Here is a 17708-nt window from a genome sequence, read left to right as displayed (position 1 = left end):
GCTCCCCAGTCCATGACCAGGCTGGAAAAGACCAGAACCATGATTCTTCTTTATTCTGCCCAATTATCAACTGAAGGGAAGCTACTTCAGAAAAAACAACGATGTGCCTTGATTCCCAGCCCGCACCCATCCCAGGAAATCCTGCAGTAAGATCAGCTTTCCCTCTTGTGATTTTGTAGCCAGGAGAGACTCCAGAGGCGATGGAAAAGCTTGCCCAACCATGGGCTGCAGAGCGGCACGATACATCCTGGAAAAGCAGACATTCTCCTAACCTTGGAACCACTCTGACCTGCCAGGCAATTTAATTTTTAAGGCTCCAGGGAAGTGAAGCAAACCTGCTCGGCTTTTTTGATTATTTCTGAGTTTTCTGATTTGGGGCTTGCACAGTTACTCACTTCACAACAACAGGGTGGCCTAGGGCGCTGCAAGGGATGTCCTCCCTGCTTTGTCTAGGTAGAAAGAAACAAGCCCAAGTTTGGGCACCCGCTGCAAGCTATGCTGAAGACACTTTTTTCTCGACAGTCTCACTTTGACCTCAAAGCAGAACTCTGTTGAGTCATGCTGGCTACTTATTTTTAGTAGTCACCTTTCTCGGAGGAAATACACAATTGTACTTCACCTCGGCTGAAAAATCCACGCCTGCTCCTGAGTTCAGACAGATTTCCTGAGGCAGTGCTCTGGGCAAAGACAGTACTTGTGGATAAATGCCTCTCCCAGCTGACTCGCTATCTGGCCAAGGGAACACTGAAATATAAGCAGGGATGCCGACTCTATCCACAACACAACAGCTTTTCAGCTGCTTGGAATATAATCATTTATTTATCTTTACAGTGATGACAGAAGAATGTACAGGTGTTTTCACCCATAGGTATAAAAATCTGTTTATATACAGAGTCACAATAATCTTTAATTGGGAAATCATTCTGTTCTCCTGATCCATTCTTACCAAAAACCACAGGAAAAAAAAAAATTAGTACAGGCAATATAATTCCAGTAGGTTTGCAACCTGGCATCAAAAGCTCAGCTTTAGATTAAGGGTGACGTTTGATACTTAAAAAAGGACTTTAAGTCATGGGACACAAAATAAAGTTGCTTTTCAAATAAGATATATACATCAAAAATAGGAGTCTAAAAAAGGCATTGGTTTTAATGCTATTAGAAAGCTATATAAATGTGCATGGGTCCATTTCTTCTTATAACGAAAGACCAAAGGAGAAAGTGCCTCTGTCTTTTCGGAAGTTCCTCCTGGGGTAAGTCAGTTAGAAGTACCTGTAAAAGAGAAAGAAATAACCCCTTTTGGAAAAGTACAGGCTGATGGTTGCAGCAATTAGAACGACTTTGTTGGAGCAGCTACAGCTGTGTTTCAGCTCCATATTAAGATCGCACCACAAATAATTCATAAGTGGGTACCAAAAAATTAATACCACATAAGTAGCTGCTCAGTTGTTAAGAGTCTCGCAGATGCCTAGTTAGTTTTTCATTAAGCACAACTTGCATACATAACGTGCTTTTAACATCCAGCCTCTTGCACCACACAGCCTCCTGGCACATTACCCACGGCCTTACATCACTTTCTGAATTCTTTTTTAAATACAGCATAATGTGTACAGGAAAAGTTTCTCAATATGAAAAGATCATATTGGAACATTAGTATGTATAAAGCAAAAAAAACCCCACCAACTTGCATCTTTCAAGCTATTTTACATTAGCACTTACTCAAAAATCTTGTTGAAGTCTCTAATTAAACCCAGTAAGGCAGAAAAAAAGCAGTTTTATAGAACATAACCAACACGCATTCATTTGCATGGGCACTAGCTGTGTACACGTAAATAGGCGATGAGTTCACAAGTTGATGAAACTCAAGGTCTACTGCTCCAACTGATTTCCGCAGAGAACCACAGTACCAGTGCAAAAAGAATCACTTCTACAAATAGCCTTATGACTCCATTGGAAAAAATTATTTTATGCTAAATTTAAAAAATTCAAAACAATTCGATTATAAAATGGCAAAGGTTTAAAACGTCACATCTTCAAACAACGTTCTTTCTTGCCTTCCTTTAAAGTTATCCATAATTAGAGTTTTATAGGAGAAACACTCAGGGATTAAGATTTTAAGAGTAAATAGCTATAATTTAGAGTAATTGAAAGATTCTAGTAGCCTGGAAAACATCAAGATTACTGGCCTGTTAAGTGGCCGGTAAACAACACTGGCAAATAGCTCTTGTCCACAACTTAAAGATCAAAATTATGTTGCACTGACATTGTAAGTAATAAAAATGACTGTGCATTAGAAACATGAATATTCAGGGGCTGGTTGGTACATTATAAATACATTTTGTTTTTAAAATGTAAATAAGAATTTACTCAAGCAACACACCCGTGTATCTGAAGCAGTAACCTGGTGTGCAGTCCAGATACCAAGTGCAAAAATAATACCTGGCTGATGGTTGCAAATCTTATCGGCTTACACCCTTCTTTTATAATTACCACTCTGTGCTATAGGTCAAATGCCAGTATGAATGCTCTGCAGCCTTGCTAAAGCAGGTCACAGCCTGGAAACTTCCATCCTATGTCTACAGGTTACCACAGTATTCATAGCTGTATAAAAGTTAACTCCTTTGTACCTGCCAAATAGGAAATACATATATTCTTTCCCCTTGTGGGTAGTAACTTCATAACAAAAAAAAAAAAAAAAAAAAGAAATGAAGTCCTTTAAAATTACACAACCATCTCCAGACAGAATTCTTAGTTGTTAAAACTTCAGCTAACTGCTTATGAAAAGGTCAGATCTTAAAAGCTGTGCACTTTCATAAATGAGCACTAGGCACTCAGTGGAAACAAGAGGATGAATTACCATTCTTCTGCAGATGATTAAAAAAAAAAAAAATTTTTTAGAGAAAGTTTGGCAAACCCACAGATCACTACTGAAAACAGGTATAAGACACAAGAAGATGCCTTGGAAAATTAATTGGTAGTGCTATTATCCATTTATAATTAAATAGAAAAGTTTCAGGAACTTGTTATGCAATTTTACAAAATTAAATTTTGCCAAACAGAAAAAGGCCAGTTACTTTGATTGGTTTACCCCAGTTTTACAACAAGTATGAAGTGCCAGAAAACACACCTGCAATCGTTTCTAGAGACTGGGTCTTTGCTGTGAAGGATGAAAACCACTGTTTTTTTCCTCCCAGGTGATCTGTGTAGCATTTACTGTGAGGATGTTCACATCTATAGATGCAAAATCACCCTAGTGCTCTGCTGCTATCAGATATCTGCTGCTATCACCAGCAAGGCAGCTATCACCTTGGGAGGAGAAAGCAGGACTGCTGGTGTGTGATACACTACTGTCCACCGACTGACTGCCCAGGCACTGCCAGCAGCCGAGACAGGTAAATCTCCTTGTGCCCCCAGGAGAACTGACTCACCTGATTTCTTTTTATGCTTCATCTCCATTATCCATTTCTACGTCTATATCTTTCGTTGTATCAGCTGCTCGTGACAAAGTGTCTGCCATTAGTGCTTCCTCCAGTTTTTTACGCACTTGTTGCACCCGCTCTTCTTGTTTTCTGAAAGGAGAAAAGGGAAGAAGGCACAGAAACATCACTCCTTCAAGTATACTAGTAGGCTGGGAGCATAATATTTGCATAAATTATTCAGGACTGGCTTTTCAACTTTTATTTTAACTTGGAACAGAATACGAAAAAATAGTTCCAGTTGGAAGGGTCCTACAATGATTGTCTAGTGCAAGTACCTGACCCCTCCAGGGCTGACCAAAAGTGACAGCATCTTATTAAGGGTATTGTACAAATGCCTCAAACACTGACAGGCGTGGAGCATCGTGTGTGCAGAGGAAGAATCTCAAGGACCTTCACTGATTCCATTTATTTACTCTTTCCATTTATCTATTTAATTACTCCTACCTATCTATTCAGTCTTATCTGCTAGTCAGTGATGCATTTAAGATGGCAGCAGCTTCTGCTGAAACAAAGGTTTGTTTCCTTGGGGAAAGTTAATTCAAAAATACTACCTCAATATCAACACAAATTTAAGATATTTTGATTCATTGTTTAGTTTAGAAGGTAGTATCTAGCTTTCAAATGTTACAAGAAGTCCTCTTTCCAGGTTTTCCCCAAAGAACACAAATTTTGCATCAGACCCAGGGTGTTTTTTACATGAAAATCCACTTGTTCTATCAAGCTATGTTTTCCAAAAAAGAAAACCTTTAAACAAAATACACACTTAAAAATAGCCAGAACTCATCAGAAGCAGGCACAGGAAAACATTCATTAGTGCCACAAACTCCCTGTGGCTCTTTAGGATGGCAGGACAGATAGAAAGAACATCAAATCCTAGAAGAGCAGGAGTGATATCCCACAACCTCCACAGAAGCCAGAAGCCTCTGAGGAGCAACAGCCTCTGAAGCTATTCAGTTCTATAGCTGCAACCACTACCAGCCCTCCCCAAGTACTTCAGAGGAGGCTGTCTGCTTACAGAGATAGCAAAAAGAATTAAAAAAAAAACACAACAAAACAAGCTAGCAGGTCAGTACAGAACTTGTCTTCTATCTTCCAGGTATTTTCTATCCTTGTTTTCTGTCTTCAATATACAGCTTACTGTCCCAGAGCTGTTAACTTTCAATGCCTAGAGTGATCTTTCAAACCCTGGGGCAGAGAACTGAACAAAACTAAAGATACCTTATCTTTTGCAGAACCTGTGACAAAGGAGAAATAAAAGTTAGGGTAGCAAATTCAGTATTTGTTAATTGAATGAAAGTGATTCCAAGAGCACACATGAACTAAAATACAATTAAAAAAAAAAATCAGTACTAAAAACTTGTCACCATCACACTGTTGGAATACACTGCACACTGGAAAATAAATAGTTGAAGTATAATTTATTTGTCCCCTTTTTGGCTTCAAGACAGTGGGATCTTTCCACAGTCCCCAACCTACAAACTCATTGCAACAGGCTTCAGACTACAGCCACTGACACCAGCAGATCCCTTCCCTTGATTCCTGGTGGTTCCTTACTCAGGGCTAATTTGAGCTATGATGGTAACTACGAGCACTTAACAACAGCATTTTTTAAAAAGTGCCTGAATGACCAAATCAGAAGAAGAAAGCTGCTGGAGTATCTTTATAAAGCTTTCCATTAGAGTGCAAAGAAAATTCCAGTAAATTAAAACACAGGAAGGACACTTCCCTACTCTTACACAGAATGGATTAAGAATGAAAGGTAGATTTTCCTTGAACACGGTTCTGGTCACTGGGCGTTTTAAGTGTATCTCCTGGAAAAGCCCTGAAGTATCACATAGCCAGTGAAGATATGGGAAATCAGCAATCCTCCCTTTGTCAAAAAAGTCACAGGGCATTTTGGTAACCTTGCCCACTCAGGAACCTGAATCGAGCCATGAACAGCAGAGGTGGGAGAGAAAGGAGGCCCCTTCCAGGCTGTGAATATTTCATAACCTAAATGTGTATCACAGAATACACTTCACAGAAAGCACACAAGAAGTTATTCTGGAACACCTTTTCCTTCTTTCTTGTGGCTACAAGGTCATTCCCTGCTTTGCTCTTCAATGAGTCTGGTGTCCAGGCACAGAATCTAACATAAAGGCCAGCAAGTATCTTATATATCAACTTTGGGGAGCTTTACCACCTCATTAGGCTCCTTATTTGAGATCTTCTTTTAAACACACTTCACTATACTGATGAAGTTTTGAAAAAAAAAACATGCTGAAGCATAACCTCAGCCTGTCCTCAATTTCGGAATCATTATCCTGATGTGACAAGCCCCTTCCTACCACCTCAGACATAGAACCAGAGTATTTAACTCTCACAATACACAGAAGTGACAGTCAGTTTTCTCTATCTTGGACCAGCTTCTGTTATTAAGGGCCCAGGGTCCCTATTCATGGTCTACGTGACCTTCTCCAGAGGTTACTCCTAGGTCTTGCTTCCCAAACTCACAGGAAGACATAGCTTTTGCCAGTTAACTCATTTCCAAGTTTTCAGCCAGCTAATTGATCTACCAGGGAGCAGCAACCAAAAAATAATTCACACCACTCCCGGTCCTGAAGGGTCTGGTCTTCTAGCAAACGGTTTTTAAGTATTAAAACCATAGCTCTTTATACAAGTAATACGATTTTTAAAGCACAGGAACTACCAAGAGCAAATGTTTAAGAGCCAACAGCAAGAAAACACTACTAATAAGAAGTGCTCATCTTTAACACTAAATAAAACTCTAGGGCTTAGGAGTAGCTCCATTCAATTTGATTCATGTGACTTCTTATGCTAGTTTATCACGATAGCATTAAGTAAAACTACTTTAGCCCGTTAAGTCAGCAGGGTTAGCAGTGCTGCCAGGGAAGACAGCCACACACAAGTGCCCACTTTTTGCTACCAGCCCTCAGCCCTTCACCTCCATGGCTCCCTGGCACCGTCCTGCAGCCTGTGCTGATCCTTCTCACCTCCTCAGCTGCATCACTTGCTGCTAAGCAGCTCCCCAGCCACGTGCACTTTTCAGCCTTCCTCCCAGCAAGACACAAGCCTCATCCTTTAGTTTAAGAACTATTGTCTTCGAAAGCAAGCTAATATTAAAGACACTTTATTCCCAACACAGAAATTCACAAGCCTCTAATTCCAATTCCAACCTTATTTTCAGTGGAGAACTGCTTGACACAACAGGATTCAGATGATTTCCTTATGCTTAGCATGATTTTATTTGTCCTCACTACTTGTACTCTTCTTAGCCCACAGAACTAACTGATGTGTGCATGCTTTAAAGACGTGTGATTCCACAGTACTGTATGAAATCCAACTACGATACTGTGCCAACCTCCCCTCTGGCTTCTCCCACCATTTTTTTATATTGCTAAATCTACTGAGGCTCCATTTGATTTAGGTCCTTATGTGCTGGCACAGCAATATCTACTCTGTCATCAACATAAAAAATGGGTTCAGATTAGATGGGAAAAATCCACAGAACCAACTTGTGCTTGTCTGAACATCAGCTCTACCTCCCTTTGTGTCAGGGGGAAAGTAATATCTCTTTCCCTGCTCTTCCAGCACATTCAAATATAGTATTTTTTGGAGACACTCTAATCAAGAACCATCACCATAAGTGCTTACAGTAACATGTACTCTGTTTTTATGAAAAAAATACTCTAGAGCTTCTCAGCAGCAGGCATTACAGAAGTCTTCCACCAACCAGGTCTGAGATGCACTGCTGAAAGGAGAATTATGTTGACTGTATTTCTTGTATTATATTAAACTCAGGTTTAGAGGCATCTGCTAACTCCCTCACACACATACGCCTCTCCAACACATCACTTCCAACACATCTTTCCCATCTCCTCCTCCCATCTCAGCAGAAATTAACCACTGTAAAGACAGCCTATTCTAAATGGTAATTACAGAAATCCCCACGTGCCTAGTTACTGTGCTTTCCTGACAAACTTTCTGCCCCCAGATCTAGAGACAAATTTAATACAGTGTATCTCATAACCAAGATTGATAAGGATTATTTAGGGTTTTGTCTCTCTGCAACATGCATCACTTTACCTTACAATTTTCTTATTCCCGAGGAAAGCTCAGACTGTGGAAACACTCTCGATCTCATTTTCTTCCTCTGGCACATTATAGTTCTTGTGGCTTTGGTCTGCCACACGGAACGTGAGATTTGTATAGGGTATTGAGGAATCTGGTGAGGAACTAAGCTACAGCTGACTAGCTTGGATCAAGGTTCATACAGGTTAAGTATGAATGTATGTTCATATGGATTCAGACATTATTAAATCCATTACAAAAAAAACCTTAGAGAGCATTAAACTTTAATTACTCTCCATTGCTGTCTCATGGTAAATACAACTTCAGGTTTTTTTGACAGATTAACAGCTATTTTGTCTTACCCACTACTGTGCAGAGCATGACACAGCCAGATTACAGCCAGTACTACATTAATTGTTATGCTTTGGTAAATTTAACAGGTTATGACTACCCATAAGAAAAAGCAGAAGTACCACTACCATGCTATTTGAAATGTCAAGATAGCTGAGAAAGCCCAGGAACAAAACCTACTGGGTGCTGCTCAGCAAAGGACCTAGACTGAGCAAGACAAATGGCTGTTGAAAACTGCAAGATGGGATTTTTCAGAAACTACTTACATGCTTTAGGAAAAGAAATCCCCTGAAAATGGTAAGCTTTAGAAAATCCCACTCAAGAGAGAGACACTTGAAAAGAATGACAGACTAGACTATGAAGCAGAACAGAGCTGTGAGTCAAAAATTATTTTTATAATATATTGCAAAATTTCATCCACCTAAGCATAACTGGAAAAAACAATCCACCTATTTGTTATTTGCAGAAGATACCATTCCCCAGTTCATCCCAAAAGAGAGAAACTGGTTAAAGCATTTATCTGGCAGAGACACAAAGGTTGTCAGTCTTAGCCCTTGATGGAAATGAAGGCAACTCAATAGTGCAGTTGCAAAGAACTTAACTAGATGCTCGTCAGGAAAGAAGCTGCAAAGCAGCGGTCTCAAGATAAATGATCTCACAGACTCAGTATGGGAGAAGACAGTTAACAAGGAATTCTAAAAGCCTGCCTCGGGAGGCTAAGATTTGGATGTAAAGACCACGGAGAACCACACCACACTCATTTTACATACTTACCCTTCACAGGACTAGCATTAAGAAGCGCAGAACTATTCAGGTGTATGCCACAACTTGAGAAAAAAAATAGGTGTTTGTCCCTAGTGATCAGGAAGCATGGCTGTTTCTTAACCATGCATTTATAGCAGGTTATTTAAAGTTTTCCCACTGAATGCTAAACCAGAAGAGAAAATTTTGCATTTTACCCTGACTATGAAAGAGATTTACCATCATTACATGACCAGGAATACTTCAAGTTAAACATGAGTCAAGCTGACAGCTATTTTAGTAGATATAAACAACTGCAATAATCTCCCTGAAGAATCTGTAGTACTAAAGAATATATGCTGGCACCTGACCAGATATCCCCAATGACAACCTTTTCCATACCATTTATGTAAGTTCAGAAAGCAATTGTACTGCTTTCCTTAGTGATAACAAGTGCTGTATTCTGATACTAATTCTTCATGTTTTCTGGATGGTCTTAAAATGAAAGTCAGCTTCATACAAACAGTATGAAAAAGTAACTTCCAAGAATCTTTTGGTGGTGGTGAGCTGCCTAGGAAGTCATGAATCAGAAGAGACACTGAACTGGCAGCATATTCACAGAGGTATTGCTTCTCCAGTTCAGAATCTGTGTTCTTCCTGAGTTGCCAGCACTGACTTCTAATTCATTATTTACTTTTTTTAAAAACAGCTGAATGACTGATAAGACAAAAAAGGAATTTTGTTTCAAATAAATAATAAACGTTGTCAAACGTGCTAAGAAATTTTCTCATGCTGCCCTGTAACTTTTTTTAACAAAGCAAGAAGAGCTTACCTTTTGAAAGCATTTCAAGTTAACGTTTAAGAAAATAAAGCAAAGTAAATCCCTAAGCAAAGCACTGGAAATTGGATAATTTTATACCTTAACATTAGATTTGCAGAAGCTTCAGCTAGCCATCTAGGGCTTAGAAAAGACTGTGTTAGTAGTATACTTTGGTGCCGAGTGCACTAAGTTGCAAGATCCAAGTTTGGTCTTCAGATTCCCTATGCAATCCAGAATTAACTAAAAATGTGATACTCGAGGCAGTGTTCATCCCATGTGCTGATTCATGCTAAGCAATGCTAAAAAGAAATATATCGGATGACAGGCTTATGTCCCATGTCTTGCCACACTCTGGCAATTAGTCAATGCAACAAGAAATCTCTCTCTTCACTCGGTCCTAACTTTGAAATTCAGTGCTGAAGCTCCTGCTTTTAGTACCCCCAAAAATAATGAATCTTTCTTTGAAAAGAAAATTAACAGTACAGCTGTTAAAAAACAAAACCTTTGCCCCTATGTGAACAGATCTATCTGTGCTCTTCATACCATATCCCAATCTCCCACTTCAAGAGGGTGTGTTAGCTGCAAAACTATATGCTATAGGGGGATATTCTTATTCTCCTTTGTTGAAGTACTTACTTTTTAACAGAGAACAACAAATTTACTTGATCTAACCAGAAAAGGGAAGGAAGAAAGCCAATACGGATTATGACTATAGCTTAATGTTTAGGGCTCTATCTTGGGAAAGAAAATGTGAATTAGGACTCATACCTTGGGGAATATTTTCTATCATTATTTTGGCCTCAAAGAAAAAAAAGAAAACGGTTTTTCATTTTTCTAAGCGGGTGACCTAATCAACAGGTACAAGAAAAATGTTCACACTTCCCTTATCTCCAGGACTGCACTGAGCCAGGAAGGAATCTACTTTAATGGAACTTGCTTTTTGTTTTACTGAAGACTTCCAGAAACTTACCTAATGTCATCATCTGTGACTATGAAAGCTTTGCAGAGGGGTTGAGATGTATTAAGCCAGACGGCTGGGTTCTTCTCAACAGCTGCAGAAAGCTGCCCCGTGATAGGTGCAGAACTGGTGTGCAAAGCACTGGCAACAGCTGATAACAGGGTATCGTCATTGTTACCTGGGCCAACTCCTAAACCAAAGATAACCGAAGAGTTACCATTCACGTTCCCTACGTAACTTCAAGTGGCGGAGCTCTTCTCAGTTTGTAAAGGTTATGCGTACTCATAATATAACTGCCACTGGATACACGATTGTATAATCAAAACAGTTAAATGCAAGTTCTTAACAATGGCTTTGTAATAGCACAGTTCTCATTTACATTTAAGTCAGTATTGCAAAAAGCATCTCATTTCTAAAATGGGCTACGTTTTTTGTTTACACTAACACTTACAACATCATCAATTTTTTAATCAAGATGATCACATCACAAACTTATCAGTCACATACTGAAATAGTTTCTTTGCAGCTTCATGGTATTAATCCACACCAGCACAGCCTTTGCTTTAACATGACAAGGTATTAAATCAATTCTGGAAAATGAACACTGGAGATTTTTACAACACTAACATTCCCAAGAAAATCTCCCAAGCAGTATAACAAAGTTGTTAGCTTTGAACTATGACTTGAACGTATTTTAGATCAACTTTCACCAATAACAGTGCAGTTCTGAAGTGTGGTTTATATTAACTACATAAATTAACTAAAAATAAATACAGTTTTGGAGACTGAGGTATTTTGTCAGCAAAGAACACTTATAATTTCAAGTTTACTTCATCTGACTGCAAAATGAAAACTTAAGAGCATCAAAAACTCCATCCTTTTTAAGCACAAACAATTTTGTGGATCTGAAGCAACTGCAGCAAGTGACCACAATACCTTGAAGACCTTTAGGTAGTTCCATGGATTTTATGATTTGTTCACTGACATCCGATGCACTGAGGCCTTGTAGCCTCTTCTCCCAGAAAAGCTGAAAAAGAGAAAGCAAGACTGCTCATGAGAAATAATTAGAATAATAAAAAAAAAAAAACAACTAAATCAGCTCATGGAAATAAACAGCATTCAAACAATAAAAGACAGTGCCTAGCAGCTTACAAAACAAGCAACCTGGCAGTCATGTAAGCTACCAGAAAGGTAATATCCTATCTGCTGATGGAGTTTCAGCCATGGAGAACATGCTTGTACAGAATTATGCAGCGTGTGTTGAGACCCTGGAGACAGCTCTGCACGCCAGAGCAGTCCAGCTGCACCAACACCAACGCCGGTCAGCAGCTATGCCACTTCAGACCTATGCTGGCCTGATGACCCGGCCCTTCCTGACACTGCATAGATCTCTTGACTTATCTGGAAACAGAATCAAATCTTTCCACTTTTTGGAAGATACGTGAATTAAATTCACATTCATTTTACTTTTTATTGCTTTGTTTATTAGTTGGGAGTATGCTTCCATTTCTCACAGAAACCTATTTCTTGACCTAAGAGACTTTTGTCCAGTGATACAGATTTCCCTACTCACTGCTATCTTACTGGTCTGAAGATTCATCCTGAAGTTCTGGGCTGGAGATTAGCCACACTTGTTTTTTAAAATGGCCTTTCTATTTAACAAGATAGTGATGAAAGCTAGTTAAAAAGTTGATTTCCATTCCATGGGAAACTACCTTTAACAAAAAATCTTAATAAGGAGGTAAGCAAGATCGTAGCTCTGCAATTTTCTGTGGAAAGGGCATTCAGAAATAGTTTGATTTTCCTGCACTTTTTCTTATTTTTCTGGGGGAGAAAAAAAATATCTTTCTTTTCATAGCTGCAAAATCTGAGACATAAAACTAGACAGGCAGTTACTCTCATTCCTAGGAAATTCTTTGCTGCAGCTGTGTAACCAGAAGCGGTAGTTTAAGATGAGGCTTTTGAATGTCACACTCTGCTCTAAAACCTGAAGTGAAACCACTAGCACATCCTCTTTCATCTTCTGTGGAACCTAAAGTGCCAGTCACACAACATCGTAACTGTATCACTGTACATCAGTGATTCTTATTCAGAAAAAACCCCACATTTTTTTCAGTTACAGAGGTAGTAAAGTCAAAGAAAAACACAACAAAGAACATCTACCTTAGCATTAAAAGCATACTACTGACTGAAAATAAAACATACAGTTACGCTAAGAAAAATGCAGTACTCTCCACAACACGTCTGTACAGCTTCATAAATCAGTTGAATGACACTTGTGTTGCCTGAGAGATTACTATGTCATTTTATAGAGATCTACTTATTTAAGCATTCTTCTCTGGACAACAGGACGCATTTGTAATGGAGTTTAGATCTAAGTGGTTTAAAAAGCCCACACAGGTTCACCTAAGTAAGCTCTACAAACTCTGACTACATTTCACACCTTCTTGACATCTCCGTGATTTGACAGCTTTTTGAAAATACCTGTTGACACTTGCATCTCATTTTACTAGAGCCACTTAAACTTCAAATGCTTCCTGTAAACTGACTCCTCACTCTTAACTAGTATTAATTTTCAACATTCCAACCCAGGTTTGAGCTACATTGTTAGCTGAGTATCAAGGCACCTCCGTTACCTTGTTGAATGTTAAATATTTAGTACCTCCAGCCATTTCCTCCTGCTGTTTACCACTATTGCTAAGCCCCCACCCCAAGAAATCACTTGAGGTGTCTTACAGCGGTCCTTACAGCTCTGTGGACAGAGTGGCAGTGCCTTAAAGCTGTCTAGAAGGCTAAAGAAATCCTTTGTTACAGAGGCAAAACCAGCAACTTGCTAGCCAAACTCTAAAAGCAATATCAGGATTCAGATAAATGATGTCAAAGTAAAATCTTATCAATTCAGTATTTTGTCACTGGGTTAGCTTCCGATCTTGACAAAGTCTCTAGAAAGCTTACTTATGTTTTCCACTGTTCAAAGAATTCACCCTGCATTCTCCTTTCCTTCTGCATTTCATCAACTTTTAGAGATAAGCAAAAGGCCCACCAACCCCAAATCCAAGCCATGTTTTTATATGCTACAGGTAAACATAAGAACAGCTCTGTTCATTCGGGATAAAATGAACTGGTCTTCAGCAGCAAATACATCACCAAATACAATCAAACATTACTGGGGTTTGATTCTTCAGGTCCCTACTGGGAACAACCCAGCACACATCACAGAGGGACAAGGAATCGGGAGAATGGTTTGGTTATAGAGAGTATATTAGGAATGCAAATCCCCACGTGGGAGAGAGTGCTTGAAGAAGGACAACTAGCACATATGAAAGCTTAGAAGATTTGGGAAGTGTAGCGCAGTATTGATTGGGTGTAGCTTCCAAGATCAGGACTCGCTCAGCTCTTTAAGCACTGATTGCGAAGGCAGGGAAAAGTCTGTACAACTAGCAACACCTCAGATGACTTTTGAGGTCAGCATCAGGTAGAAGAAAGCACCTGGCACTTAGACACACTTGCTGAAACAAGATTGAAGCAAAGCATTTTCCTAGCACAAAGCTTCCAGCACCATTATGTATAATTATTTGCAAATGACAATGACTGTGCTTCAAATTCTCACCTCCCCAGATCACCACCGAGACTGCACACGTCACTCCTACTAATTTTTTGCCCAGAAATGAACTGCATTCCTAGAGTTTTATTATGAAGTTTGTTTTCCAACCCTCTCTGGGTTCTTACGAGTTCCCTCTGAAGCCCTGTGTCTTTTCTTGGTTTTTACTGAAGATTCTGAGCTGGACCAGATCTGGACAAGTATTTCCCTATCAGCTGTGCCAGGAATAGCTATTAAGGGACGGTGAGAGAGGGAAGGAAGCTACTAAATACAAATTCAGACACAGCTTTTGTGTTACTTCACTTACATGATGAAGATGCAACCATTCCACAGCAGCAGAAGTAACCGAAATAGATCATGCAAGTCTTGATGTGCAGAATATCTGCCTCCGAGGTACAGCCCTAAACATAGCTTACACTATTTAACTTACAGCTCTCTCACCATTAGTGAGACTGGGAATAGAAAAAGAGAAAATAAAGTTCGGGTTCACAGGCTTTGTGCCCCGCTAAGCAGAGAAACAGGCTCCTAAATTAGGAGCAATTCATACAAATCCCATCTAGTTTGGTTGCATCAGCAGCCATAGAGCGTTGCTGGACTTTGTAAAACAAGGAACAGCCCCTCACACAATGCAAGCGTCTGCAGCTACAGCCAGCCAAACTCAACAGATGACTGCCAGCCACAGAGGCCACCTTCTGCATAATAACCTTACAGCATCTCACCATCAGAGGTTTCCTCATAAAATGGACTGAGCTCTCCAGCCTGTGCTTTTCTCAGCTTGAAGATGCACTGGTACAGACAGAAAAGCAAGATACATGCCCCCAAGGAAAGAAGCATTAGCAGACATGAGAACCTGTTATTCAGTAATGAGAATCCTGATGGAACCAGCAGAGGAAGGAATGGGAGAAGAACTGGATTTCAAGACTTGTCATTGTTTTGATGTGGTATTTCACTACTAATGCAAAATGAATAATCGTTCTGAGGATTCAGTTATGGGTATTCATCCTGCTGGACGATGAAAAATGGCTATATTTCAGTTTAGCTTGAAGCAGTGGTTAGGGAACACACATCAAAAAGAGACTAAAGCCATGGTCCTTCATTTACTGATGTTTGGAGTGTTTTAGATTCAGAAAGACCCATCAGCCAAGTGCTCCATTTCCTAGGAAATTAATCAATGCGCGTTATGTCAAAAGTGACCTCTTATGCAATAATCTCCTGCTGAGCAAGAAATGTATCCCTTATCTCTCAAACTTACTCTCCAGAGGGCAAGCCTGTTTTTTTTCCTGTGACAGAGGAGGCAGCATAGGAATGCAATGCCAAGGTCCCCAGGGTGGAGCAGAATTTTCACTTCCTTGTTCTGAAACTCCATAATGGCAGAGCTGTACCACAACTGTGCTTCTGAGGTTCTTTATTTGGAGAATTATAAAATATTGCTTCCTCCATAATTGTTTCTTGTCCAAGAAAAACTATTTGTGACTAATGGTGAACTATAATCTAACCCGTAATCTCTGCAAAAAACACAGTCTCCTAAGCAACTATTTCTCATTCAGACAACAAAGAAACAATAGATTAGCCTTTCTATTGCAAGAACCACCAAACATATTATGAGCTGCTCGCTCCTTTTCCTTAGATAAATAAAAGTCTATTTGCAGTTGCTCAAGCTCAAGGAAGCCTACAGGAAGTTTTTGCTAGAAAGAAATCCATTCCAATTCTATTATTTTTAAAAGAAAAGCACATGTGTTCTTAACATTCAAACATTCCTGGAGGGTGACTGATTTCTACATAAACAAGAACCTCAGATTTCTTCTGCCATTTACTATTTAGAGAGTATTGAAAATACTGTAGATGTCAACAGACTGAGGTACTTGACTGGACACACAGAAGAAAGGACAATGATTCCAGTGTTGGTGAGTTCACAGATTTGTTTACCGAGGTAGTTTCTTCTATTTAGACAACTACAGATATCCACTCTTAACTTGCAGCAGCAGTCAGAAAAAGCTACCATCTAATTCAGAAGTAGGATGGACACAGCAAGTTTAGCAGCACAGTCACAGCTCCAGGAGCTGCCTTGGCATCTTCCTAGCTCTCTGCAACCACGTGTATTTCCATGCTGTTTGCAGGTGCATTATAAACTGGTCTGCAAGCTGATTAAAAGTTAGTCTACACAAAGCACAGTCAACATATCTATACTGTACTGCAGACACAGCCAGCCTGCAATTTTGTAACGTTTTAAAATGTGTTTTAAAGGCTGAGACCAGAATGCCAGTTACTGTTCGGGAAACTGCTCAAACAAATGACATTGCAGGCAGTTAAGTAAGGAGATATGATTAAAGAGAGGTCTTTTCAAAGTCTCCATGAAAGAATTTAAAAAGCATGAGAATTTCTGCAGAAAATCAGAAAAATTCTTTCCTCTTTTTATATCCAGTTGCTGAGCTGCTCAGCTCTGCAGCATCCATAACAGCCAATCAAAATTTCAGTGTTCCCTTAGCTGCCTGGGAGAGGGAGATGAAACTTAAATCTCATTGGGTTGCTTCCATCCCTCTTTTTAATAATTCTAATAGATATTAACCAAGAAGCTTAAGTTTTCCAACCCTATTTGAATTCTAGATTCTAACCCTTTAAGTTGATCCACAGGAAAAAAAAGTCACATCTATTTGACAAAATACAAAGTGCTAAGAGCTAAATATGCCTTTCTTATTAAGAACTGTTCACAAGAAGACATACATAAAATGACATCCTGCAATTTTTCTCATAAAGTAGGCTTTTTAGACTGCATATATATTATGAAATGACTATGGTCAGATTTAATTTGTCATATATAATCCTATTCAATAACCCATTACAATACAAGCCACTGCAAATATATATGATGGTAAGTTTATAAAAGAGACTTTCAAATCAATTTTAAAGAGTACTTCTGGCCTACAAATAGATTATAAGTAAATATATCAGCTGTATCCTAAGGCATTTTAAAAAAGAAAATACCCTCAGAATTATCCTAAGGTGGTTTTTAAAGGTGGTTGTCTGTCACAGAACTAGAGGAATTGGATCACATAATACTGCCTGTCCAATTTTCTCAAAATGAGCTTTGAAGGGAAGGATGTCCTTTTAAACACTTGAGGTATGTTTGTGGGATGTTTTAAGCCAAATGGATCAGGAAGATACTGATTTGCTTTGCAAATTCACTGGTTTACCGGATTACCACTCACATAAACATCAGTTTTACTAGTATGGTTTCAAATATCCCTACCACCACTACCAACAGTGTAAACCCAATTTAACTAGTGATCAGTGGGTCCTCAGGAGTCAAGAGTTCTCCCAAAGCAGTGTCTCAGGTACCACACATTTAGGGCACGGGGGAAAATGAACGAGTCTTGGATTTACCCTGGAAATGGTCAATCAGCATGGAACAGTGTGAACCAAGAAGCTCTAACAGACGAAGAAGAGGGTAAGTGCTCTACATAGGACACAGGGACCTGGACCCTCTGGAGGCACCACATGAGTGAGGGTACAAACTTCCATGAGAAAGTTTGATTTGCAGCACCATTCAATTTCATCCAGTTAGGTACTGTCAAGAACACTTGACAGGCAAGTAACTCAAGTTTAAGAGATTACATAAAAGATTTACTGCCTATAATAGTTTCCGGACTTCCACTGCTTCACATTCACCCACTTCACACTTGAGGAATACTC

The 17708-nt window shown here is 39.3% G+C and overlaps 1 protein-coding gene across 1 annotated transcript in view; it reads right to left on the bottom strand.

Moving 5' to 3' along the window:
* Positions 1-795: 795 nt before the first annotated feature.
* The window catches only part of LOC119140822 (methyl-CpG-binding domain protein 2-like), a 40507-nt gene continuing 23594 nt past the window's right edge, over positions 796-17708 (bottom strand). Inside the window, exons 4-7 of the mRNA XM_037372459.1 lie at positions 11354-11444; positions 10430-10607; positions 3426-3566; positions 796-1269 (exon numbers count right to left, since the gene is read on the bottom strand). Of these exons, the coding sequence (XP_037228356.1) occupies positions 3437-3566; positions 10430-10607; positions 11354-11444 (399 nt within the window). The 3' untranslated portion in view covers positions 796-1269; positions 3426-3436. The remainder of the gene's footprint in view (positions 1270-3425; positions 3567-10429; positions 10608-11353; positions 11445-17708) is intronic.

The sequence above is a fragment of the Falco rusticolus genome, chromosome W (genome assembly GCF_015220075.1).
Source record: "Falco rusticolus isolate bFalRus1 chromosome W, bFalRus1.pri, whole genome shotgun sequence".
NCBI lineage: Eukaryota > Metazoa > Chordata > Aves > Falconiformes > Falconidae > Falco > Falco rusticolus.
Note: the sequence above shows the minus strand (reverse complement) of the source record. Positions and strands in the feature narration are given on the sequence as shown.